The 26,226-nt window shown below is 43.5% G+C and overlaps 1 protein-coding gene and 1 long non-coding RNA gene across 4 annotated transcripts; one reads left to right on the top strand and one right to left on the bottom strand.

Moving 5' to 3' along the window:
• The first annotated feature begins 6,120 nt into the window (after window positions 1-6,120).
• On the top strand, window positions 6,121-14,672 carry LOC100711115 (transcriptional repressor scratch 2). Of its 3 annotated transcripts, none has more exons than XM_025907613.1 (3): window positions 6,121-6,167; window positions 11,574-11,782; window positions 13,354-14,672. In XM_025907613.1, the coding sequence occupies exons 2-3, from the start codon at window positions 11,611-11,613 to the stop codon at window positions 14,163-14,165; spliced, it is 984 nt and encodes a 327-aa protein (XP_025763398.1). In that variant the 5' UTR covers window positions 6,121-6,167; window positions 11,574-11,610; the 3' UTR covers window positions 14,166-14,672. The 3 variants fall into 3 exon arrangements, with proteins under 3 accessions (XP_025763398.1, XP_025763399.1, XP_003446555.2); XM_025907614.1 differs by lacking the exon at window positions 6,121-6,167 and adding an exon at window positions 8,746-9,779; XM_003446507.5 differs by lacking the exon at window positions 6,121-6,167 and having other exon boundaries at window positions 10,923-11,782.
• Window positions 14,673-22,702: 8,030 nt separating this feature from the next.
• Window positions 22,703-23,543, bottom strand: LOC112847010 (uncharacterized). The gene is made up of 2 exons (XR_003220280.1): window positions 23,306-23,543; window positions 22,703-23,228 (listed from the first exon to the last, which is right to left on the bottom strand). It is a non-coding gene; the product is annotated as an uncharacterized LOC112847010 (long non-coding RNA).
• Window positions 23,544-26,226: the final 2,683 nt, after the last annotated feature.

Below are 26,226 nucleotides of genomic sequence, written 5' to 3'. Positions count from 1 at the left end.
GGTGACGTGGGCTGCAAGTTTGAGACCCCTGGTCTAGATGTTTTGAATGAGCAACAGGTGGATCTGACAGAGAAACCAGTAACATGCTCAACTTTTCCCTTTTAAAATCATTAAAGTTTGTTTTGCATTATTTTGAAATTTATTATACATTTTAATTGCATTGCATTTTTTTAATGCTCAGAAAAAAAGAAAGAAAAACGTCTGCTATGGAAAACAATGAGGATTTCTGGTTTTGTGTAGTGTTTAAAATGTATTCACTTGAAAATGTGCTGAGCAGTGCTGTCATTAATAACTTTCCCTAATAACCTTCCATTCTGAAAAAAGCAATAAAGTACAGTGAGTACGTGAGAAATGGGGAGTCATCTGAGTGGGGGTCACGGAAGCTGTAAATTTTTCTCTCTCAGTGTGATAAAGCACCTACAGCCTCCCGTCGCCTGGCCTTACTTGGCTCAGCTCGGCTCAGAGTGGATGATTGTAAGGTGACGGAATGTACTCCCCCACACACTTACCCTCCCCTAGTCCAGCACAGTAACCCCTTCACCTCCCCTCCTCACATACTCACCCTTCCCGTCATTATGAAACCCTAGCAGATGGCCGGAAGACAAAGGGTGTGTGAGGGTGAGAAAACCCCACCTAGTGAGCCCATACACTGAATCTTGTCAAACAAAGAGCAGGCACCATGTTTCACTCCAACCCACCCCCAATGCTAAAACATGCACACACTTTTAACTACGAGCCTCTCAATTAAGACAAACATCGAGTGCTTGCACCTTCTCTTGTGATGTAGATGTGGTGATTTAACCTTAATTCCACACTTATAGGGCAAGAGTTCCTTTAATGCAAAGGCATTAGCCTAAATGGTTCCTGGTGTGTTTTATCAATCAAGAGATTCCATTTGAGAGCATGCGGTGGGTAATTCTCTGTCTCACAGTGCAATTGAACTGACCAATGCTGAAGGGCTATTTAAGGAAGAGCCATTTAGTGTAAGTACTCTCCAGGCCACAAATGACACTTGTAGTAACAATGTCACCACCAATGACACCATCAGTTGATTGTGTATTTAACAGAATTGGCAGAACTATGCAGAACTATGCAGCATTATTGAGAGGGCACTGATTCATTTAGACACCACACTCTCTGTCAGTACCAGGTACCAAGGACACCAAGGCAGGGCCTATGTGATGGTGAACTGGCTCATTTCACTGTGTGCGATCATTTATTACTGTAGATGAGTACAGACACATTCTACTTATATTCTCCACATGCCAAGACAATGCTCTTGTACAGAATGACCTTCTCTAAATGGGCAACAGCTTCACTCCATCTGTATGCAGATAGATTTGGTATTATTAAGTTCTATCTTTGAAATGTCTGTCTTATGCACACTGAATTGAAGCATCTTGCTAATGTGTGTAGTGTAATGTGCTATATAAAGGCCAGTCCAGTATGCCCCCTGGCATACTGTTATAGACTGACATGGTTCTCTGTTGGCACACTGCAGGAAGCTACAGACAGCCCATCCAGAGGATCTGTTGACAGATGCAAAGTGTTCAAAACAATGAAAGTGTCCACTGTAGCCACTGTCTTTGCATATTCTGTTACTTGGTCTTTTATTGGGGTGAGTTTTGTGCTTTTTTCAAATCTGGTGAACCCCACTGTCACACTTGCCAATCAATCAGAATTTGACCTAAGAACACATGAGCTGTTGGGTTTTTAGAGTACAGAACATTTAGTAATTGAATCGTGTCAGAAGCATTTCTTAAAAGCAGAATGAAGTGACTCAGTAACAAGATCAATACCAGTCTCATGCAAGTTCAGAGATGAAGTCAGGATGTGGATCACTTAGCTTTGCACAAAGGCTAAGTGCAGGTGAAAAAAGGGAACCATTTAAAAAGATCTATTAAGCTCACACTTTAACACACTGTGTCTTTTCCTTTTCTTGAGTTGTGTTTTGATGTTTTGAGGCACACATCCAAAACTCTCTGTAGAAAACACCCCCTCAAACAGGCAGGCTCACCACACTCCAGGGAAGACCTGTACAGCAGAGTGGGGAAGACAATGTCAGGTCCGAAGGTACAGTCAAGAGCCAGGGCTTCACTAACTAGGCAGTTCAACGATGAATAAATGGACGAATGATGAATGAAAGCTCTGGAGCTCAGACAAAAACAAACGATAACAGATAGGAGATCAAGGAGAAAGGGAGAGAGACAGAAAAAAAACAAAGAGAGACAACATCAGTGAGCAGGTGACATGGTTTTTATAGTTATTATATTTCATCTAAGGACTGGAGACCTTTGTTTGAAAGCAAGGGCGTAGATTTGGTTTTGGTATTGGTGGGGACGGATGATTCAACCACCGAACCCTGCCCTGTTTCTTTTTTTTCCTGTCTTTGCTTCTTGATAGAAAAAGGAGAAATATACTTGCCTACATATGCTATTCTAAATGCTTTTAAACCATTTAAAATTACAATTCATAGTTTTATATGTCAATTATATAATGTTAAGTTACTATTAAACAAATGACTAAGTATTTTAGACTTCAGTTTACTTCAGCCATATTCCATATATATCAGGTATCATACAAAAATAAAAATAGCTTCAAATACAGTCATGACAATAAAAGATAAGATAAGATAAGATAACCTTTATTAGTCCCACATGTGGGAAATTTGTTTTGTCACAGCAGGAAGTGGACAGTACAAAAGTTATGAAGCAAAAATTAGAATAAAATAAGATAAGAATAAATACAGTACACAACTGTACAGAATAGAATAAAATAAAATACTATATACAGTAGAATAAAATAGAATAAAATATACAATAAGATAAAAATAGAATACAAATGCTATATACAACTGAGTAAAAATACAACGATGCCAGAAAAGATTATTGCACTTAGTGTTATTGCACATGTGTGGATGTGTGTGTTTGATCAGTTAAAGTCTTTATTGTAGAGTCTGACAGCAGTGGGGAGGAAAGACCTGTGAAATCTCTCCGTCCCACACCGTGGGTGCTGCAGCCACTGAAGGAGCTGCTCAGTGCTGTCACAGTCTCATGCATGGGGTGGGAGATGTTGTCCAACAGGGATGACAGCTTAGCCACCATTCTCCTGTCACTCACCACCTCCACTGGGTCCAGAGGGCATCCTAGAACAGAGCTGGCCCTCCAGATCAGCCTGTTCAGTCTCTTCCTGTCCCCAGCAGAGATGCTGCCGCCCCAGCAGACCACACCATAAAAGATGGCTGAGGCCACCACAAAGTCATAGAAGGTCTTCAGGAGTGGGCCCTCCACTCCAAACGACCTGAGTCTCCGCAGCAGGTACAGCCTGCTCTGCCCTTTCCTGTAGAGGGCGTCTGAGTTATGAGTCCAGTCCAGTTTGTTGTTCAGATAAACACCAAGGTACCTGTAGCTGTCCACAGCCTCAATGTCCATACCTTGGATATTCAGTGGTTGCAGTGGAGGATGCTTGTGCCTGTGGAAGTCTACCACCAGCTCCTTGGTTTTACTAGTGTTGATCTGGAGGTAGTTCAGCTGGCACCAGTCCACAAAGTCTTGAGTCAGTCCTCTGTACTCCTTGTCGTCCCCATCAGTGATGAGGCCGACTATTGCAGAGTGATCAGAGAACTTCTGCAGGAAGCACTGGGTGGAGTTGTGGGAGGAATATGACTTTAAGGACTTAACAACATTACTTCAGTTATGGTAAATGGTAAATGGCCTGTATTTATATAGCGCTTTACTAGTCCCTAAGGACCCCAAAGCGCTTTACATATCCAGACATCCACCCATTCACACACACATTCACACACTGGTGATGGCAAGCTACATAGTAGCCACAGCCACCCTGGGGCGCACTGACAGAGGCGCCCCAGATATAGTACACCAACATCTCTGATACATTAGCACTAAGGGAACACTGAATGATCTGCTGGTTTTTGTCCATAAAACTACTCATCTAAGATTACCACAAAGTAAAAGACCTCTCAGCAAAATTATGCAACATTTTAGGCACTATTGCCCCGATCAGCTCAGTGAGCTGGGATTGTTTATTCTAAACATGAACTACTGTTACAGCAACAGACATGGACTACTGGTGCCCCACACAACAACTCAATGTCCACTATGTGAGGGAGCCAAACACATGCCTGCTCCTCTCGTTAACTGAGATGAACTGCTGGCATATTGGTTTTACATCTATACTGTCCAGTCTCTCCTGGTGGACATGGCAACACGTTGTTCATGGTTACATACAATTTTAGACTGATGTGGGCCGAAGTCTAAAACGATGTGCCGGGAGTTTGCTGTTCTCATCGGTTCAGATATTTGAAGTTTACACAGCTACATTCTCGCCTGAAAATATGTTAAAAGTTTATTTTGCGACCCAGAAAGATTAATAAGAGTAATACTAAAACTAAGTAGCTGCAGTAGTAATAGCCATTGTTGGAAACTGGAATTGGCTGTGCCAATCTGGGATACGGTTTTTCAATTTTGTTGTCCGGGTGGAAAAACGGGAGACTTTCGGGAGGGGCACTGAAATTCGGGATTCTCCCGGAAAAATCGGAAGTGTTGGCAAGTATGGCGTAGCATTGCCTGTAACGTTATTATGATGGACACATTTTATGGGTGAACTTGACTTTAAGTGACTTACAGGTTTCTTTGAAAAATACTTTTTTATATCCAGGTTCTTCCTTTGTGCTTCCATCCTCCTCTCCTCCTTGCAGGTCCTCGCAGTGCAGGCTTGCCGCTGCTAAAACTAAACAGAGCTCCCTGAAAGGCACAGCCAATCACATTGGCCATATTTGTCACATGAGGCAGGACTCCAGTAGAGAACGTAATTTAACTCTTTCTGCACCGCTAGGTGAATGAGACGTTGACAGATCGTTTTTTTCTCTCTATCGGGTTTGTTTTTCTTTATTCGAAGAGATCAAATTATTGGTGGGGACAATTCAATAATCGCTGGATATTGGTGGGGACATGTCCCTTCCGTCCATGCCAAATCTACGCCCTTGCTTGAAAGGGGTCATGAGAAGAACAAGAAAAGGTAGGAGAAATGCAGTGGTGCAGTAGTCTAGTGATGTGTTTGCCTGAAATCTTCAACAACACACCTGCATGATGATCTGCAGGAGAAGCTACACAATCTTGGCTGATTAGCTTGTGTGTCGACTGATGCCAGCGGCAGACAGGATGTCATAAAACACGTTATGAGATAGTAGAAGCATGCCAAGAGAGTGAGGTTCATGTGAATGTAAAAACAAAACAAAAGGTCAGGTTTCCAATTAATCATGCAATCCACTAGGGCCCTGTCTGAGGCTATGTCTAACACAAGACCTGTTAGACGTAGCCCGGATAAATTTGAAAATGGCATATATGTCTGAAAACGCTCCGCGTCCACACTATCATTTTCAGTCGTTTTCACAGAGTTGTGCGTCCACATAGACGTACAAGTAGGGATTAAAACCGCAGAATTAATGATTACCGGTGCTGGAAATGCTAGCGCTTGATGCAGTGTTTTGATTTTGTTGTCACTCGTACCCACAAAGCAATGCGCGAAAGTCACGTGGTCTGTCAATCTCTATCTGGTCGTTCAGTCTGACGTCACTAGCCGTGTCTGGGCCTAAACTCTGCTGCAGGTTCATATATCAAACGATCACTGTGGCATTACTGAGAGTTGAAAAACTGTCTAAAGTCTTTCATCTTTAATAAAATGATCAGTGTTCTGCTCTACCAGGTGTAACAATTGAGTTTAACATCCAGGCATCCATGAAAACGGAATTTATGACATTTAATGGAGTTAGAAGTTAGCAGGAAGTTAGCTCGCTAGCTTCTATCTAAATACAATATAGCATGTCCTGACTGCGGGGTTTTGGAAACAAATTCAAACGTACAGCTCTGCTATCACTTCCAACATAAATGAAGACAGAAAACTAAACAGCAGTGACGTTTGTAGGGTTACTGAAGTTTGGCTAGCTGGTATATAATGATGTGCTACGTGACCGCTAGCGACACAGCTATGTTAGCATAACATAAACAAGCTAACTTTTTTTCCACTCGATAAAAGTTAACGTGAGTGTTCTCGGTGGTCAGGAACAAATGTAATCTCATGGCAGGATGCTGTAAAAGGACTAAACTTCAGCCAGGAGAACAACTGAGATAATCCATCCACAATACGAGGTTAGTCATTCATATACTGCTGCATGGGCTGTGCTGTAGTTAACGACCGGATTGAAACGGCTGAAAACGCTTACGTTCCAGTACTGCGCATGCGTGAAGCGCAAGAAGATTCGGTCTGCCGTTCATTTACTTTCTGGCTTGTTGAAATGTCGCGGCAAAATGTCGAGGAAAAGCACTGAGTTTTTTAAATGGACTAACAATGAGGTGGAGTTGTTGCTGCGAGCAACACAAAAGTATAAAGCTGCAAAAGCGAGTGAGAATTAAAGAATTTGAAGAATAGCTATCTGGAGCATGCACAAACTGATATTAATCTTTTTGCTGTATAATGCCCTCCGCTATCTTTGTTTAATTGGTCACATGACTGCATCATATGACCAACATGCCTCATCGTTTTCGAAAGTCTGCGTTTTTGAGCGTCCACACTGCGACGGGACAGCTCCGTTTTGAAATGTATGCGTTTTCGAGAGTGTTTTCAAAACGCTGCGTTTTTCCTTGAGGAAAACGCCGTCTCATTGTGGACGGGAGAGTAGTCTGAGGCTACGTCCACACGTACACGGGTATTTTTGAAAACGGGGATTTTCCGTTTTTGTTTTAAAAAATAATCCCGTCCACACGTAAATGCAGACATGACGGAAAACGCTGCTAGTAACATGCTAAAGCAACAGGTGGCGATATATTACTAACCGTGTAGAAATGTTGGCCAATCAGAAGTCTAGAAGCCTCGGTGGGAAATAGTAAACAAATATGGGTCATAGAAGCAGAACCGAGTCGGGACAGTAACTGTGTGTGTATATGTAAGCATTTAAACACTGCAGAGAGTACAATTAATAGTAACAGTATTGTAGAAATTCATTTCACCGAAACAATAACGTGGCGCACAGTGTGACGTCAAAAAAGGCGCACACCTTTGACACTGCGTTTTCTCCATTTTCCTCGTCCACACGTAAATGCAAAAACGGAGTTTTCGAAAATATCCACCCTGGCAGGCGTTTTTAGAAATCTCCGTTTTCAGTGACCGAAAACGCCGTTTACGTGTGGACGAAAGGTGCAAATGCATAGAAAAATCTCCGTTTTCAAAAATACCCGGGTACGTGTGGACGTAGCCTGAGCTTGAGACATTGTTTACTGTTTTTCTTTTTTACCACTGACTACCTTTCCTTAAATGTAATTAACAAGAAGTCGGAATCGTATAAAACATATCATATAAAGGCAAAAAAAATCTTCCTCTCATTATGATTACATATATACATGAATGTGATCTTTTTAAAAAATCTCTTATAGTAGCATCATGTATATCAGGCACATCATCATATTCTGTATTCACCATATTTCCCCTTTATCATGCTAGCTTTCCCATTTCACAAAGCATCTGTAGCTCACGCTTTCCATCTCCCTAGAGACTCTGATATCAGCCAGAGTAGAGGCCAGTGGCATATGTGATTGATGACCCAGAGAATCTAAAAGAGAGATGGACAGATTCCTTTTATCAGGTCTGAGATCTGACTAGATTAAAACGCAGTTCTACATCACCTCCTCCCCCTTTTTGGGATTCCCTTAGTATCCACAATCCATCCCTTGTCAGTCACCTCACTTGATGACTGAAAATTTGTCCCATCCCCTTCTCTGACCTCTCATCATGCCTCTCTTCTCAAAGGGAAGGGGTGTGCATATGGCAGATTGTGCAAGACTTTAAACAGTCACTTCCAATTGAGTTGAGGTTTGCAAGACAAATCTCAGAGGAGCATTCCTCACACCATTTGCACAAAACTGGCTGGTTAAAGGGAAAAAAAAGCATGAAATATGTTGAAACATGAATCAAAAGTCACCCTCTGCAGCTCCCAATTTTTTTTTCACAATCAACCTGTGAAAAAAACGTGCAGATTGAAGAAGGGAAAATCTTGTGTGCTGATTAAAAGAAAAGAGACAATCACCCTCATTCACAAGCATGCAGCTGCCTCATTGTCAGATGGCAGAGTCGGAGATTTTTGTAGAGGTGTTGAAAAGATGCCTCAGTGAAAAGGACCTGTGTTTGTTTTTCAGATGCCTGTATAATGACTATATGTGATTAACACGAATTATCTCACTTATCACAGCTCAACAGGCTTTCATAGACAATCTCTGGGTGCATTCTCCACAGTGCTGCATAACATGCATTTAATCAGACTCAGCAATGACCGGATCCCTCATATTCAGTTTTAGATGTCATTCAAAAGCATACAGAATTATGGAGTCACAGAATATACATCTTAAAACATCTGACCACATGAACATAATGTGTTCATGTGGTCTGTTCATGTGACCCGCACAGCTAAAAATAGGTCCAACATGGACTGTAAAAAGACACTGGGCATTACCGTTTCCCATATTTTCCACCTTGTTGTTGATTTTTTTTTTAAATAGCTTGGAATTGTTCTGACTAATGAAACTGATGGTCCTCCAGCTTAAACCAGGAAAAAGACAAAAAGGTCTAAAAAGCAGTGTACTTCCTGGAAAAATTGAATTTTTAGTGTGTTTTAGTAAAACTGAATGCTGAAACAAACAGCTCCCAGCTGTCACACAAAGACGCTGTTATATAATTTGCACAGTCTTAGGTTTTGTTCTTCCATCTGGCAGACACAAGGTTGCAATCAAAAACATTACAAAAGGATAAATGCTATTTTAACATGCCACAGTTAAATCCTGCTTTCGCGTAGCTTCATTTGACTAGGCATGCCCCTTAACATCAGTATTTTATATTAAAGAATCTCAAAATGCACCAGCACAGCTCGTCAGTCAAATAAATTAATAAATAAACAGAGAATATTCATACTTGTCATACTAACAAACCACCCCGCTCAATCACAGACTTGTCTCATCTTTTTACTCTTGACAGTCATATCATTACAGCAGTCATTATAACATTATGATTATTGTAGCAGTGAAATATGCAATGATCTTTTTCATTTAGCTAGATGTATCACTTTTCCACTGAAGGTGGAAAAACTCACCAGTGTCCGTCACTCATGTGTTTTTAACAGTTTCTATACAACCCTGCAGCTCCTCAGCACAGAGGAGTAAGATGCACACACTTGTTGGTAGGGCACATTCATTTGTATCCTGGACTTTTCATTCAATTTGTTGGCAATAATGTGAAAATATATAATATAAAATAATGTATTAGCATCACTGAGAGTCTGTTATTTAGCCTGGACCACAGAGAATTTCTAAACATGCCATTATATGAGTTCCCAATTCAAAATGCTTTCCCATCAACATCTATTAGTGAGTTTATAGATTTTGTTTTTAATTATCCAATCACACTGAACCTGCAGAGCCATCTGTGAGGTGGGCCAACCAGCTTGCGTTTAAGCTGCTGCTGTCTCTCTGGACCAACCACAATGTGACCCTGTGACCCCTGCAGGCACTGAGAGGTCAACAAGTCATAGACGACAGTCCGGAACTCGCTGTGGGGGCCTTTTTTATCCTGATGAGGGTTGCATGGTAATAGAGTGCTCGTCGGTCTTCAGAGAAATGTAAAACTGCCCTAGATAAAACAGAGGATGGAGATGAAAAAAAAAAAAAGTTTTGTTTTGCAGCTGAAAGAAAAAGAAAACAGACCCGCTCGGACAGGAGGTTAGTGAGTGCAAAATCTCTGTCAAACATGGGACATTTTTTATCTGCTGGATGACTATGAAACTACTTTAGATTAACTTCAAATGCTGTAATCTAATGTGTGGATGAAGCACCATTTCTTTCCCTCTCTTCATATGTACTAGGGCATTATTGTGGAACGCTGGGACTCATAAAGTGTCTATTGTGTTGTATATGGTATATATTGTAGTATATATATATTATACCATGATGTAAACATTTGCACATTTTAACAAACAGGGGAGTTATGGTTCGAGCCAGCCTCAAGTGGACATTAGAGGAACTGATGGAGGGGACATAAGCCATAATGTACTCATAGTATAGCCCTGATAAATGGGATAGGTTGTGTAAGGAAGGGCATCCAACATAAAATCTTTGCCAAATCAAGCATGTGGATCATAAAGATTGAGATTTTCATACCGTATCGGTTGGGACCCAGGTTAGCAATGACCGCCTCCGGTGCTGTTGACCAAAAGTCAGAAGAGTAGAGGTGAGAGTAGTGACTTTAAATGTTGGGACTATGATGGGTTAAGGGAGAGAGCTGGCTGTTATGGCGAAGAGAAGGAAGGTTTTTGTTGTGTGTGTGAGACACAATAACAGAATGATCACAGCAAGAGTGAACGGGAAGATTTTCAAGATTTTAGTGAGAGCTGCTAGGATGTATGGTTTAAAGATGGTGGCACTGACACAAAGACATAAAGCCCAGCTGGAGGTGGTAGGGCTAAAGCTGTTAAGGTGTTCCCTGGGAGTGACCAGGATGGACAAGATCAGAAATCGATCCATATCAGAGGGACAGCTCAGATTGGGAGCATTAGAGACAAAGTTAAAGACACAAGGTTGAGTTGCAGAAGCAAGATAAAGGACAAGTTGGTCAAAAGTAGAATATGATGGAAGACAACAGGGAGAATTCATGCATGTGGTGAAGGGGGGCATGCAGAGGTGCAGGTGTGTGACACTTAAAGGGAGCAGCTGAAAAAATAGTGCTTATAGTGCTTAAGAGAAGATTTGACTTTAAATATATATATATATCTATATCAGAGCCATTCTGATGCTAGGAGCATGTCACTCCAGTTTAACATTTCAGTAACGAGCCGGATATGCTGTTGTTGGTAGGTTGGGTGAAATGTGTTTGAGGCAGTATGAATTGTGTTAGCTACTTCATTGAAAGACAATGGAGGACAAGATGTTGTGTGTAGTGTCACCCACGTGCTTCTGCATCACTATTGTCTGCCCTTCTTCAGACAGAGACAGAGGGGCGAAACGAGGGGGATGTGGGAAGACGAGAAGGTGGTGGTTGACTGCTGTGAGTGTGTACGTGCATGTGTGTGAGTGCGCTTGCAGGGAAAAGCACAGACGGCTCGTGGTAATTTGACGTGTGTCCCTTGGGATGTTTGATGGATTAATGCTAAGCAGCTCCCTCTTCCAAAGCACCACCTGATCTTTGGGGCTCATGGCCCACGTATAAAAGACTGCAGTAGTGTTGAGCTCAGCTAGTCCAGACATCTCTCTCTCTCTCTTTCTCAGTGTATGTGTATGTGTGTGTGTGTGTGTGTGTGTGTGTGCGCCTCTGTCTCACCCTCGCCACTTTCTGTCTTCCTCTCCATCCACTCTGTGCTATGCTCTGTCTTTGCTGCTCTTTTCTCTTTCTCTTTTGGCGTTGAATAATTTCCAAAAAGATTTTTTTCCAGCATCCTCAGCTGATTGGCCTTTCCAAGAAGGCCACCTGGAAGCGTAGTTATTTTTCCTGTTCAACTGCATGTTTGCGTTTTATTCTAGGAGGTTTAGATCACTTTTTCATCAGAGGAAAATAAAAATGCCACGCTCCTTTTTGGTGAAACTGCCAAAGATTCACGATTTCTCCTCTTCCAACTACTACTATCATCATCAACATCAGCAGCAGGAGCAGCACTGGGATGACTCTTACACCGTGACACATGCCATCACTGAGTCAGCCACCAACTTGGCGGTGCGTCTGAGTGAAAACAGTGAGTAAACATCTCTCTGAGTTGCGTTTTCTACTTTGCTGTGTAGGTTGTAGACTGATTTGTCTGCACAAAGTGTTTCACATGGTTTTCCTCACAAGGAGGAAGAGGCAAAATTTTTTTCCTCTAACATATAATAAACAGGGATTTATACACAAAGTCGTGCTTCCTATATAATCACTTTTGGAAACCCCCAAAACCCTACAGCCAGTGCCAACCCCCCCTACTTCATATGGCTCTGGACTTTTGTTTTCTAACTCGGCAGATGCTAAATAGTATTCAGGTCATGCTGGCTAAATCTGCTTAATACTCAGACCAGATCACACAGCAGCCTTTGGCTTTAATACTATTGTGTACGTGAATGATGAGCCGTGCATGCGTGGAGACACTGATGCAGACGTTTCTCAGGTCCAACAAGAAAATAAAGATGAAAACTCAGACGAAAGCAGATAGCCACGTGGGATTGTCGTGTCCTTAGATGGTGCCGTTGCCCTTGACTCTCCTCTTATCACCCCTCACCCCCACCCCCACCCGCCCATTCATCTCTCCATCTCTCTCCATCTGATCCTGCAGGATGTTAGATAGCCAAAGGGAGTAGGATTGCAGCAACACAATCCATATGTGAAACAGTGAGAGGTTATGGAACAGGGTTTTTAGAGGATGGGTATTGACTGGAAAATAGAGAGTGCTGCAGGTAATTCAATAAAGTGAAACTTGAGCTGTGCACTGGCAGAGGAGATTTTCATCTGTGGGATTTCTACAGAGGCTGGGTGTGAGAACAACATGATGTGTGTGTGTGTGTTTAGATTTAAGAAATAAGAAACGTATTCTTTGAGTGGATTTACCCCCTCCCCCTTTTCACCCACAACCAACATCACAGGTCTTGTGTCAGAGCTGAATAATTTGTCCTCAGATTTAGGATGCCAGCTGTCTGCTTCCCTTTGTGTTCCATTTTGTGTGTGTGTGTGTGTGTGTGTGTGTGAATATACCACTGACTGCTGCTAAGATCAGAACCCCCACCATACCCACAAAACACTCTCCAACCCTCCCTTCCCTCTTTGCCAAATTGCAGACCCCCACCTGTCACTCAGTCTCCCCATTACCATACTCATGAACACTCTCACAAACGTCACAGATGGGGAATGATCTGATTAAAACGATTTAGTGATTGAGGGGATTCACTGCATAGATGCTCTGTTTTGATCATCCCTCCCCACCCGTTCCTTCTTCCAAAACACATTTAGACAGATTGCTGCTGCTGCAGCTGCAGGGCTCTGACAAGAAAGTCCAGGCTGGCTTGCACTATACATGCCTGACTCTTGATTCAGAGTCAGCACATTATGTTTTCATTTATTTAACTTTGTGATTGCTCTCAATGGAGCCACTGAGAGTATCGACTGAATCACAAAGGTGCATCACAGATTCATTAATATTTCAGTCTTAGAGCTTGCTAAACCTGGCACTTACAAATAGTTTCCTGAATAGATTTCATATTGAGGTTGGGGTAAGAAGACACTTTTCTTTTCCACGTATTAATTCTAGAGTCTATATTAAATATGTATTTTCTTTCCCAGGCTACATCCAGGATTACATCATCCCTTCAGTGTTTAAGAGCACAAAGGAGTCAAGTCATGAGCAGACTGGGCTCACAGCAGGGCCCCTGTACTCCCCAGGGGGCAGCAGCGGGGAAGAGTTCTCTGACCACGACATGGAAGATCCGGACAGCCCCGTTTCTAGTGCCACAGTTGAGTCGGACAGCAGCAGCCCTGAAACGGAGGCATGCACAATCAGTGGCTTTCTCATCTCTGATGGTCGCTCGCACCGGAGGCCTAAACAGAGATGCTCTCACATGGAAGGGAGCCATTTGGACAGCAACGAGGGAAGCAGCTCAACAGATTGCAGCCCCGCCAAAGGAAAATCCAAAGAACGTCATGTGTGCAGTGAGTGTGGCAAGTCGTATGCCACATCCTCCAATCTGAGTAGGCACAAGCAGACTCACCGAAGTCTGGACAGTCAGCAGGCCAGGAAATGTCCAACCTGCCACAAAGTTTATGTGTCTATGCCGGCTCTGGCCATGCACATGCTGACCCATGACATGAAGCACGAGTGCAAGGTGTGTGGCAAAGCTTTCAGCCGGCCTTGGCTCCTGCAGGGTCACATGAGGTCTCACACTGGGGAGAAACCGTTTGCCTGTGCTCACTGTGGCAAAGCCTTTGCTGACCGCTCCAACCTGCGTGCCCACATGCAGACGCACTCAGCTTTCAAACACTACTCCTGCAAACGTTGTCGTAAAAGCTTCGCGCTCAAATCCTACCTGAACAAGCATTATGAGTCGGCCTGTTTCAAAGGGCAGTCAACAGAGGGTGACTGCAGCTCTGAGGACTGAAAGGACAATCCTTTCTTCTTTATATGTTTTTTTTTTCTAGTTCAAAAATCTGAGTCAGAGGACGGCTTGTGACTTCTCAGACTTTTCAAATGCATGTATCAAAACCCTGCCTTTTGACATAAGCAAAACCTCACAGTAAATTCTTCAGGAAACATGTAGAAAAATTCATAAAAAATCTCAGTGTTGATTACAAATGCAAAATATTTTATATTCTTTTTATAGATTGCAATAATTCACACATCACTATCATTTGATATATCACCAAGCTCTTAATTTATCTCAGATGGTTTGGTTACTTGCATAATATATTTGCATATTTATTAACTTATTTAACTATTTATATGCCAATTTGAAGATTATTTATTTATTATGGGTTAATGTATTTGTCAATTTAACATGTTTAAGAAGCCAGGTGCTGGATTTGATGAGAACAAAAGCCAAAGTATACTCTGATATAGTATATTTGCCTGTCTGATCAATTTGGTAATGACAATAAAAACAGTGAGTAACTTCCCTTTGCTCATGTCTGTGGGTATATGCAAATACAAAACATGTGTCATGGCGAATGGGATGAGCCGTGTGGAGGAATTACATGAGGATCCAAGCGCAGGCAGTCATGGAGGTGTGAAGGAGACTTATTGTTAAAATGAAACACAAGGTGAAAATGGCAAACAGAACTAAAGATAATCTGAACTGGGAAAAACAAAACTACTAAACATGAACATGAAGAAGGGTGAGCAGAGGCACATGAAGGTAGATAGCAGGGAGAACACACGGATGAAACTCAGTAGATTCACAGGAAATTTACAGACAGACCAGCAACTAGTACACGAGTAGACACGACTTAAATACGCACAGAAGAACACAGGGAGACTAGAAAGTGCATTTTCTGAAGAAACTGCAGTGTGAATGCTTGAATCTGAATGTATGCACTGAAATGAATTAATTGCTGAATTTTAAGTTAAAAATGTTGAATGAGATGAAAAATACAGAAATTTTCACCTGAAAACAAAAGTGCTGAACTGCTAAAAGCTGAAATCCACACAGAAGAAGTTGGAAAATAGCTGAAAATGTTTTAATTGTAAATTAGAAAAACCTAAGAAATGAGAAAACACAATTTAGAGTCAGAAAACATCTGAATGAATATTAAAAGTTCATATTCTTTGAATCACTGAATGACTAAAATGTGATCCCTCCACTTGGATCCACACAGTTTACAAGGTTTACATCTCTGAGCTTTGAAAGACACGGTGCTGGAAAGAGAAGAATGATGGCGACGTTTTGAGGGTAAAATGATGGCTGTAGAGCAAACACTGTGGACACAGCAGCAGTTGAAAGAGAAGTGTTTAAGATGAATCTTGGCACAGTGAGAGAGAGAGAGCTCGTTAGGCAGGCAGGTGTAAGCCTGGTTGCTATAGTGACTGCACCCAATGGCTCCATACCATTGACTGTAGAAAACATGGACGATGCGACCCCGCCTCCTCCCATGGTGCAAAAATGAAGCCAAAATATCCCGCTTGTGGAGGCTGCCATCTTGCAAATTTGGAGCCAGCGGCCGTTTCTCAATTCTCAAGTACGCGAGTACGTACTCGCGTTCTCGGTGAGTACGTACTCGCCGAGAACGCACGGGAGTACGTACCCACCGAGAACGTGAGCATGGACTCGCAATATGTACAATTGGAACACCTGCGTACGTGATGATGTCACAGGTCCGGAGTTTTTACTGCCGTCCCCTCTTAATTTAACTGTGAGTAACATGTTATGAAGCTTAACTTTAATCACAGCCAAACCGGTTTACTCAGGAACAAATAAAACACTGAAATAAACCAAACATTAACACTCAGACAGAAACTGGTTCACCCGAAAGACAAAACTCCAAAACACAGACTGAACAACGTGGTGTATGCTGTACAGTGCAGCGAGGAATGCCCAGACCTCTACATCGGAGAGACCAAACAGCCACTTCACAAGCGCATGGCACAACATAGAAGAGCCACCTCCACGGGACAAGACTCAGCAGTCCATCTGCATCTTAAGGATAAAGGTCACTCTTTCAAGGATGCCAATGTTCACATTTTGGACAGAGAGGACAGATGGTTTGAAAGAGGAGTGAAAGAGGCCATCTATGTCCACTGTGAGCGACCATCTTTGAACAGAGGCGGTGGTTTACGACATCAACTGTCTGCCATCTATAATCCAGTTTTGAGTTCCCTCCCCAGATGCCTTAACGCCCACTCACATCCTGGGCCATCTGACCTCAGGAAATCACATGATAGGGTGGGGCCAGGTTTCACAATGAGCTCACCTGAAACCCTGGCTGATTGGGACCCACACCCGCTTTCACACCTTGGCTCATGTGATTAGAGGATCACCAGGGGGTCCTTTGTCCCTCCTTGGGGGGATACTCCCACTGGGTTTAAATCTGGGACTCTCGGCCATTTGACCTTAGAACTGAAGAAGCTTCTCGGATGAGAGGTGAAACGTCTTCAAGCAACTCAAAGAAGTCCAGACGCTTTTCTTTGCAAACTCCTTTGACTACGATGACCTGGATGACTGAGAACCTTCACAGACATTAACATTTAGAAGTGATCTAAGTGACTTATATATCAGTTTTAACCTCAGTAGTGAAACCTCTATTAATAAAAATAGTGTACATGTACATACGTGTACATACCTTAATAAAAACAAGCAGGTGAGATGTTAGAACGCTTTTATTTCTATTTTAGTGGACACTCAATACTATAGACAGCTGCTGGGGTTTCTTTAACCTGAGTAGTGAGAAGACCGCGAGCGGGGGGGTTGAAAACGATGTGCCGGGAGTCCGCTGTTGAGTTTTGGACGAAATGCATTCTGGGATATTTAGCTGTACCAAGTCCACACCGATGCATGCTCGATAAAACGGGCGGAGCGAGAACACATCCGGGACTTTTTCGCGTTCTCGGCTTGATGCGTACTTCGAATTGGAACAGTACTTGGTCTCCGACTGATGACGTATCACGAGTACACGAGAACGCAAGTACGCACAAGTACGCATATTGAGAAACGCCCAGAGTCTGCGCAGTAGTGACTTGAGGTGGAGCGACTGTGTAACGCTCCCGCCCACACACCCGCTGGACGTGACCGCAAACACCCCCCCTACACTTTTTACGTAGCCCGGCTGCTCCAGTTCTTTTGCTGGTTTACAGCTACTGACGACTCGTTTAATTAAGGTAAATACAACCATGTCACCTTTATAAAAAAAAGACACACAGCTTATCATCTTATAGTTCTAAAATCACTCTGTTGTTAATTCGTTTGCTAGATTAGCCGCTAGCATACGCACTGTGTTGGAGGCTTGTTGCTAGCTAGTTAGCGATGCTACACACCTGCTACTCTAATAGTCTGTGTTATTGAAGGATTCAGCACTTCTTATGTTTGTTTTTATCCATTTTTAGACAGCGATGAGATCATCTGCACACTCTACAGAGGCCCAGAGTTACTGTTAATATCAAACATATAATGCTGTCCTTTGAGATTTTAACATAAGACTGTGAGTGTAATGGGTCTAAAACTGTTTAAATCTTCAGAGCCCTCTACAGCCTGGTAACATGGAAACTTTAAAAACATCAGCAGAACGTTTCAGTAGTGTAGTCTAATTTGTTCTTTTCATTTAATAATAGAGTCCATATTATATCAACAGCTACATTCACCCTGGAGAGAAACTAGTGAGGGAGACCACCAGGACCAAGCTGGGTTTCCTGGGTCCAGAGGTTTGGAGAAACTTCTTCCCTTTCTTTCATCACAGCTGTCCTGTGCCAGATGTTCTGTTGACCCACTGAGAGAGGCTTCATTTAAGAAACACCAGGAAGACTGAAGCTCATCGCATTGATCAAGCAGGACTCATGATCTTCACCAGCAGCTCCCTCACAGGGAAATCTTCAGCACTCCTCCGTAGGCCCGCCCCAGGAGATGGATAAACCCAGCATTTCATGAACACTGTGATGGAGACCTTTGGTTTGTGTAATGTTATAAATACTCGGATACTCCCCAGAGGCTCCAGACTTTTACATAAAGATATTATATTCAGTCCTGTAAGTTATATATTTAAAAATATATGATCCTCTCTGGTTACTCTGGTATGAATAACTCTGCATCACTTTATGGTAAATAACATACTATCTGCAAAAAACTGTGAAAGAATTCCAGATGACAAGTTTGTAGTTCAACATACAAGTGATGACCTTTGACCTTCATCAGGTTTTATTTAATTGTGTTAGAGAAAATCTCATATGCTCTTCATGCAGCTGAGTACATCAAGTGTTTAAAACGGAAGCTGTGCAGGTCTGAGATACAAACTGAGGTCCTGTTAATGCTGATATATAGTGACACAGTTACATGAGTGATTAAACCTTTTGTTTTTTTGTCTTTAACTTTATCAATATCGCATTGCCGGCAATAAGTCGGACTCGTTCCCAGTGGGTGATGGGCTCCGCCAGGGCTGCCCTTTGTCACCGGTTCTGTTCATAATTTTTATGGACAGGATTTCTAGGCGCAGCCAAGTGGCGGAGGGCTTTTGCTTCGGTGGCCTCAGAATCTCATCTCTGCTTTTTGCGGATGATGTGGTTCTGTTGGCTTCATCAGGTGAAGGCCTCCAGCTCGCACTGGAACGGTTCGCAGCCGAGTGTGAAGCAGCGGGAATGAGGATCAGCACCTCCAAATCTGAGGCCATGGTTCTCAGCCGGAAAAGGGTGGAGTGCCCACTCCGGGTCGGGGATGAGTTCCTGCCCCAAGTGGAGGAGTTCAAGTATCTCGGGGTCTTGTTCGCGAGTGATGGGAGAAGGGAGCCGGAGATCGACAGACGGATTGGTGCTGCGGCTGCAGTGATGGTGGTGAAGAGGGAGCTGAGTGTAAAAGCGAAGCTCTCAATTTACCGGTCGATCTACGTCCCTACCCTCACCTATGGCCACGAGCTGTGGGTAGTGACCGAAAGAACGAGATCGCGGATACAAGCGGCAGAAATGAGCTTCCTCCGAAGGGTGGCTGGCCTCTCCCTTAGAGATAGGGTGAGAGGTTCGGCCATCCGGGAGGGGCTCAGAGTAGAGCCGCTGCTCCTCCACATCGAAAGGAGCCAGTTGAGGTGGTTCGGGCATCTGACAAGGATGCCTCCTGGGCGCCTCCTGGGTGAGGTGTTCCGGGCATGCCCCACCGGGAGGAGGCCCCGGGGCAGACCCAGGATACGCTGGAGAGATTATGTCTCTCGGCTGGCCTGGGAACGCCTTGGTGTTCCCCCGGATAAGCTGGAGGAGGTGGCTGGGGAGAGGGAGGTCTGGGCTTCTCTGCTTAGGCTGCTGCCCCCGCGACCCGGCCTCGGATAAAGCGGATGAAGATGGATGGGATGGATGGAATAAAACAGCTGCAGCTTTCACTGACAGCACATGTGGTACTTTAACCTTTGTACTGTTTTCATCAGTTCATTTTGCAGTTAACATATGAACATGTTGGATGATCTGTCTGCGGTCACTGGGTGGTGCTGAGGTCTGAATCTGAGGGCAGCTCCTGTAATCACAAAGAGAACAGAACCATCAAACTCAGATATAAATTTTATCCCTCAAAATTGAAATAAAGCTGATTCTTCTGTCCTCACACACTCAGGATCTGAAGTTCTTCTCTTACATTTTTTCAGTATTACAGTACACTACAGTACTTTAATCCATAGTTCCTGATTAATGAGGAGTTACTGAAGTACAAGCTTTTAAAAAAGATGTTACTGTCTTTACAGATGTGGCAAGAGACTGAAAACATGCTGTTGTTTGCACATATTTAATAATCAGTTCTGCACAGGAGCTGCAGCAGGGTGCAGCCTGTTGCTTTTACAGTATAATACTTGTAATAAAAGTGCAGTAACAGTAATTAGTGACTGAGTAGCCCGGGGCGTTTCTCTTGATTTCTTTAGTAAATTCATTCACCTGCACAGATTAGCTAAACGAACCCTGACAGCCGAGTGCTCATTTTAGCTAGCTAGGTCTCAGGACCTAGCTAAGGACGGTAGTTACGGATTAGCTTACAAACACGTTTAACTTACCGAAAATGTGCAGCGGGGCCTCGGGTCCTTCTGTCGGGTAGTCCAGTTTACTGAAGAGCACCTCAGGCTGTCAGGTTAAAACACTCGGTCGTGTTTTTGTAGCGTAAACGCTGGCCCGCCTCTCAGAGCCTACACTCTATCTGCTATTCCAGAACAGAGATACGCAAGTTTCTCCGTGACTGCAGCTGTCAGTCAAAGCTGCTATGATGACGTTTCACCCCAATTTAACATCACCGCGGTATGAATTAGAATCAAACTTATGGGAAAGGAGACCCCTTGGACATCAATCAGCATGATGAGAACTATTGATAACAAAAGAAAGAATCTTTGGAAAAAAATTATCTGAGGAGAATAAATTTATTTTAGTCTGACCCCAGTCCCATCCGCTAACATGGAGGAGGCGGGGTTTATGACCTATACTGCAGCCAGACACCAGGGGGCGATAGAGACGTTTTGGCTTCATTTTTGGGGAGCTGTTGCGTCGTCCATGTTTTCTACAGTCAATGCTCCATACACACACACACACAGACATGCACCTCACTTTTGCTGCTTAAAATGAACAGAAAAGTCAGCCCGAAACAAATCGCTCCCAAATGAAAAGTACATGTCGTATTGACAAAATTCTTTCACCGTGAGCGGCAGCAATGTCCAGTCTACCAAATTCTCAGTTTTCATGCCTGTGGAGCTTATTATATGGACGTGGTGACAGTGTAAAGACAGCCTGTACTTCTGAATTTCAGACAAACCTTCTGAGCCATTTTAATATTAGAGTCTATGGAAGAGTTGGAGGGAGGAGGCTGTGCATTGGTGACATTTATGAAAGAACCATAACACGTAGTACAATAATAAACACATTGGATGAAAGAGGACAGCGATGGCTACGTTTTGAGGGTAAAATCATACCTGTAGAGCAAACGCTGCGGACACAGCAGCAGTTTTAAGAAAAGATTTTAAGATTAATTCCCCCCCTCCTCTCACTCTAGCAGTTGAGCTGTCTCACTCTAGCGGCAACATTCCGTCCCATACACACCCATTATAAACTCTGAAACGTCTGAAAAAAAGGGATGAAACTTAAACTGGAACTGAAGAAAAAGTTTAATAGATATTGAAAAGATAAATACAAGTTGAATAGTTCAATGTCTTGGCTTCGTTTTAAAGTTTGAATGGTGGCTCTGTGTCAACGTATGTGGAAGTAGTTAGAGTTGAAAGAGGAGTGAGTTGAAGGAGAATTTGAAGGGTCTCCCTATTGAAATACATGGGAAATTTTTGTTGAAAAAAGTTGAATAATTTTAAAAATGTAAATATTAAAAATGAGAAAAATAGAAGTAGTCATGTCCAAAAGAAGAGGAATCTGACGGTGTTTGAATGGTTTTTCTAAGTTGAACGGTTTTGAAGGAGTTAGATGCCAAAAAACGTACGGAAAAGAAAATAATAAAGAAACAGAAGAACAATACTGTGAATGCTTTTCAAGCATTCACACTAATAAGAAAGATGTAGAAGAACAATACTGTGAATGCTTTTCAAGCATTCACACTAATAATAAAGATTCGAAGAACAATACTGTGAATGCTTTTCAAGCATTCACACTAATTACACACAGGTGGGGAACACAGCTGGAAGTAATTGACAAGATGAGACAGGGGAAGGAAAACTGAATACACTCACATGAGACACGGACCTACATAATAAAACAGGAAACAAGAAACAATTCACAAGTATGCTGACTTGACACTGAACTAAACCTACATTAAACACAAGAACACAAAACCTGAGAACAAAACCCTGAACCAGAATAAACTGAAACATAGAATATAATATTCAAAACAGGATAACTAAAGAATCAGAACATAGACCATTATACAGATAAATACCACAGTACAAGAAACCGAAAATGCTGGGTCAAGTGACCCAGAACTGTGACAACATGTTCATTTGAACTCTGCAGGTCCAACATTGTGCCATTTAAGAGTATACCTGCTTAACCACTTACCGTACAAGCTGACATTATGCCAGCAAACGGCCTCACTTATGTCAATAATTGACATAAGTCAGTTATTTGAAGTTCTATTTGAACTACTGAGTTCAAACAGAGTAATAGTCAGATCATAAAGTGCCAAAGAGTCTGTTGTCATATCAGCTAGTGAAGTAAGTTTACCCACAGTCTGGAGAACTTTGCATACTGTATCCAGGCACAGTACAGCAGTCAGTTCAATTCAATTCAATTTATATAGCACCCAATTACAACAACAGTTGCCTCTGTGCACTTTATATTGCATGGTAAAGACCCTACAATAATACAGAGAAAGATAACTCCCTAAGAGCAAGCACTTGTGTAACAGGTATTACAATTAAATAATATGAGATAGGTATTAAATTATTGTCTCGACAACTTTGGACCAGTATCAGAAAGTTCTAGGTAAGACTATGGAGCCTTGAAAAGATCAGCAGAGAAGGAACCACACAATGATAGATAAGATATGATTTAAATAGAAACTGTATTGAAAAGTTGTAAAGTGTACAAACCCTGCCTGTCTAAAGCCGGCTTCCTACAGTGCACAAACGCACATTACAGAACTCAAAAATAAAATCAAAACCAAACATCCTCTTTGAGGAAATTCTCCAAAGAGTTTCAATTAAAGAGCTTTCGCTCCTGTTGTTCAGTCCACTTCTCTTTGGAAAGAGAAATTAGAGTTCCTTGTGTGTGTGTGTGTTTCTGTCCACTGGTTCTAACACTACCCGGGTAGATTTTTTAAAGTGTCAGTCTTATCTGTGTCAAGGGATGTAGTGATAGTCCTGAGGTTCGCTGAAGATGGATCCCACGGCTGGCCACACCGTACTCTGGTCCGTCTACAGTCACTCTCTTGGGATTGGCTCGCCACTGAACCCACAGGGTTCAGATCTCAATTGATCCGGTCCTGGTCAAAAACCAATCGGAGCTCGTGGTGAGATAGCTCGCCCGGCTGACGCAGCTTCCCACGGCCGTATTTCACAGATTTCAGATCCTAATAAATAGCCATCTGTTAACAGCTAGTATGTGAAGATAAATTGCGAATTTAACTTTTATTTTAGCTTTTCTTACCAGGATCTTTCAGCTAATTTGGTGGTTGCCTCGTGAGTAATGGCTTTCACAACAGGAAATGTTGACTAACAGAAAGTCATCTCAGGGCATACTCGCCTCCTAGTGGTGGGGAGGGAAAATTACACCTCCAACCTTATGCAGCAGCACAACCCACAAATCTGATGTGGGTTACACTCTCCCCTCCTGAACTCTTGCACGTCCCTGTGCATGACAAGGTTCACACAAATGTTTCTTGGGGGGAAAGGCAAGAGGAGAAGCAGGTGCTTCACCTTCATTTACCATGTCATTCCACACATCAGTCAACCCTTGGAAGAAAGACTTTACCACGGTGACAATTGGTTTCCCCAATTCAGTGTAGTCGAGCCTCATTGGTGGTTGACGATCCCGCTCAGACCTCCTGACATGGATATCAGTGTCAGCACGTTCCTCTACTTCACCACCCTCCTCCTGTCCTCCAGTTCCAGGATCATTCATCACATTCTCCAACCTGTCCGGGAGGACTGGGATTTCTTTAGGTTGGTCCTCACTTAAGTCCTTGACCTCATTGAGCAACTCCTCTTCTCCTGAACTGCCATCCAGCGGCATCCTTTGTCCCTCAGATTCAGTGGATGCACTATCATCCATCTTGGCTTCCCCCACAGATTCATGGAGTTCAGGTGCTGGTACGTCCGCAGCAGGAGGTGAGGTCTGACCATCATCTGGAGTCTGCTCATCGCCACATTGATCTGTTTCATGGTAAATTGATGTGACATCAGGCATAACATTGGCAACTTCTGGAACATCCGTTGACTCGGCGGAGATTGATGTCAGGTTATTCTTGCTGTGACTAGAACCTAGGTCTCTTGGGGCATTTTGCGTTGCAGCACCCCCAGTCGTCTCAGAGAGTGGTTGTATTTCGAACCAAGCAATGGGAACAATAATAATAATAATAATAATGGATTGGATTTATATAGCGCTTTTCAAGGCACCCAAAGCGCTTTACAATGCCATTATTCATTCACGCTCACATTCATACACTGGTGGAGGCAGCTACGGTTGTAGCCACAGCTGCCCTGGGGCAGACTGACAGAGGCGAGGCTGCCATATCGCGCCATCGGCCCCTCTGGCCAACACCAGTAGGCGGTAGGGTAAAGTGTCTCGCCCAAGGACACAACGACCAGGACAGAAAGGCCAGGGATCGAACCGGCGACCTTCCAGTTACAGGTGCGCTTCCCAACCCCGTGAGCCACGGTCGCCCCATGTCGTCCTCATCTGAAGACTGGTCAAGCGCCGTTGTGCTGTTGGGAGTATTCTGACGTGTCCTAGGCTTTCTAGCTCGTTTGGGCTGAGCACGCTCCTCCGTTGGTGCAGCAAGAAATCCGCATGGGAGTAAGAGGTCGCGATGCAGTGTGCGCTTGGGACCCTCGCCGTTCTCTGGTCTGACTGTATAGACTGGGAGGTCTCCAGCTTTCTTTAGTACCACATGGACTGTGGACTCCCACTTATCAGCGAGCTTGTGCTTTCCTTGAATACGCATGTTTCTGACGAGTACTCTGTCGCCAACGCCTAAAGCAGAAGGACTCACTCGCTTATCAAACCGAATCTTATTCCTCTCAGCTACCTTGACAGCAGTCCTTGTGGCAACTTCGTAGCTCTGCTCAAGACGAGACTTAAGGTCCTGTACGTATTGGGAATGTGACTTGTGTCGCTGTTCTTTCACTGGCAACCCAAATGTGAGGTCGACAGGCAACCTTGGCTGGCGTCCAAACATTAGTTCATATGGTGTGAACCCAGTCACCTCACTCCTGGTACAGTTGTACGCGTGGACCAACGGCTTTACAAAGTCCTTCCAGTGGGATTTTTCTTGACTTCCCAGAGTGCCAAGCATGTCTAATAGAGTGCGGTTGAAGCGTTCCACCGGGTTGCCCCTTGGGTGGTATGGTGTTGTTCGCGTTTTACGGATGCCCGCAATCTGACAGAGTTCCTTGATCAACCGCGACTCAAAATCAGGACCTTGGTCACTGTGCAGTTTCTCTGGGAATCCATAATGGATGATGAAATTGTCCCACAACCACTTTGCAACTGTTCGAGCCTTTTGATTTTGTGTCGGTCCAGCTACAGCATACTTGGTGAAGTGATCAGTGATCACGAGGATGTCCTTTGTGTTGCTTCTGTCCGGTTCAACAGACAAAAAGTCCATGCATACTAATTCGAGTGGTCGCGTCGTCGTTATATTCACCAGTGGTGCAGCTCTCTCAGGTAGAGCTTTCCTGCACACACACCTGGTACACGTTCTTATTTTCTTCTCGATGTCCGAAGCCATTCTTGGCCAGTAGAATCTAGCTCTGACTAGATCCACTGTGCGTTCCTTTCCCATGTGACCCATGTCGTCGTGCAGGCTTCTCAGAACCACGTCTCGAAGTTCCTCAGGCAAGACTAACTGATATTGTGGGTGTCCCCCTTCTAGGCGTGTTCTATAGAGGATGCCATTTCGGAGCTCAAACTTGTTCAATTCTCTCGACAAGAGAGGCAGATCTGGAAGCTCGGTTCTTAGACTAGGTGGTGGTTTCACTCCATGCTCAATCTGGGAAATGACATGCTTAATGCATTGATCAGCTCGTTGCTTGTCTCTGAGGTCCTCTTCTGAAAGGTTTGGGATGATGGGTAGTCCTCCAAGCCCGTCCTCATGTCCAAAGCTGTCAGGCACTGCATCTGCAGAAATGGCCAGGCTTTCAACCAGGGAGATACTACCATCACAGACCATTGCATTGTCGGCGCAATAGATAAGTTGTCTCTCACAAATGGCTTGAACGACTTCTGGATTAACCACTCCAATGTCTCCTGGGTCAGATAGGTGATGTTGAGTGAAACGATGTATCCTGTCCCACTCTTTCTGAGATGGTAGGTCGTCACGCAGATTGCCGTGAGGGCGTCTTGACAAC

The sequence above is a fragment of the Oreochromis niloticus genome, linkage group LG5, assembly GCF_001858045.2.
Source record: "Oreochromis niloticus isolate F11D_XX linkage group LG5, O_niloticus_UMD_NMBU, whole genome shotgun sequence".
NCBI lineage: Eukaryota > Metazoa > Chordata > Actinopteri > Cichliformes > Cichlidae > Oreochromis > Oreochromis niloticus.
Note: the sequence above shows the minus strand (reverse complement) of the source record. Positions and strands in the feature narration are given on the sequence as shown.

What these genes read in the sequence shown, in the direction of transcription:
- LOC100711115 (XM_003446507.5), top strand. Translation starts at nt 11,554, where the DNA reads ATGTTTGCGTTTTATTCTAGGAGGTTTAGATCACTTTTTCATCAGAGG. An exon ending in GGTGCGTCTGAGTGAAAACA is followed by an intron (nt 11,783 to 13,353) that starts GTGAGTAAACAT and finishes TTTCTTTCCCAG; the next exon opens with GCTACATCCAGGATTACATC.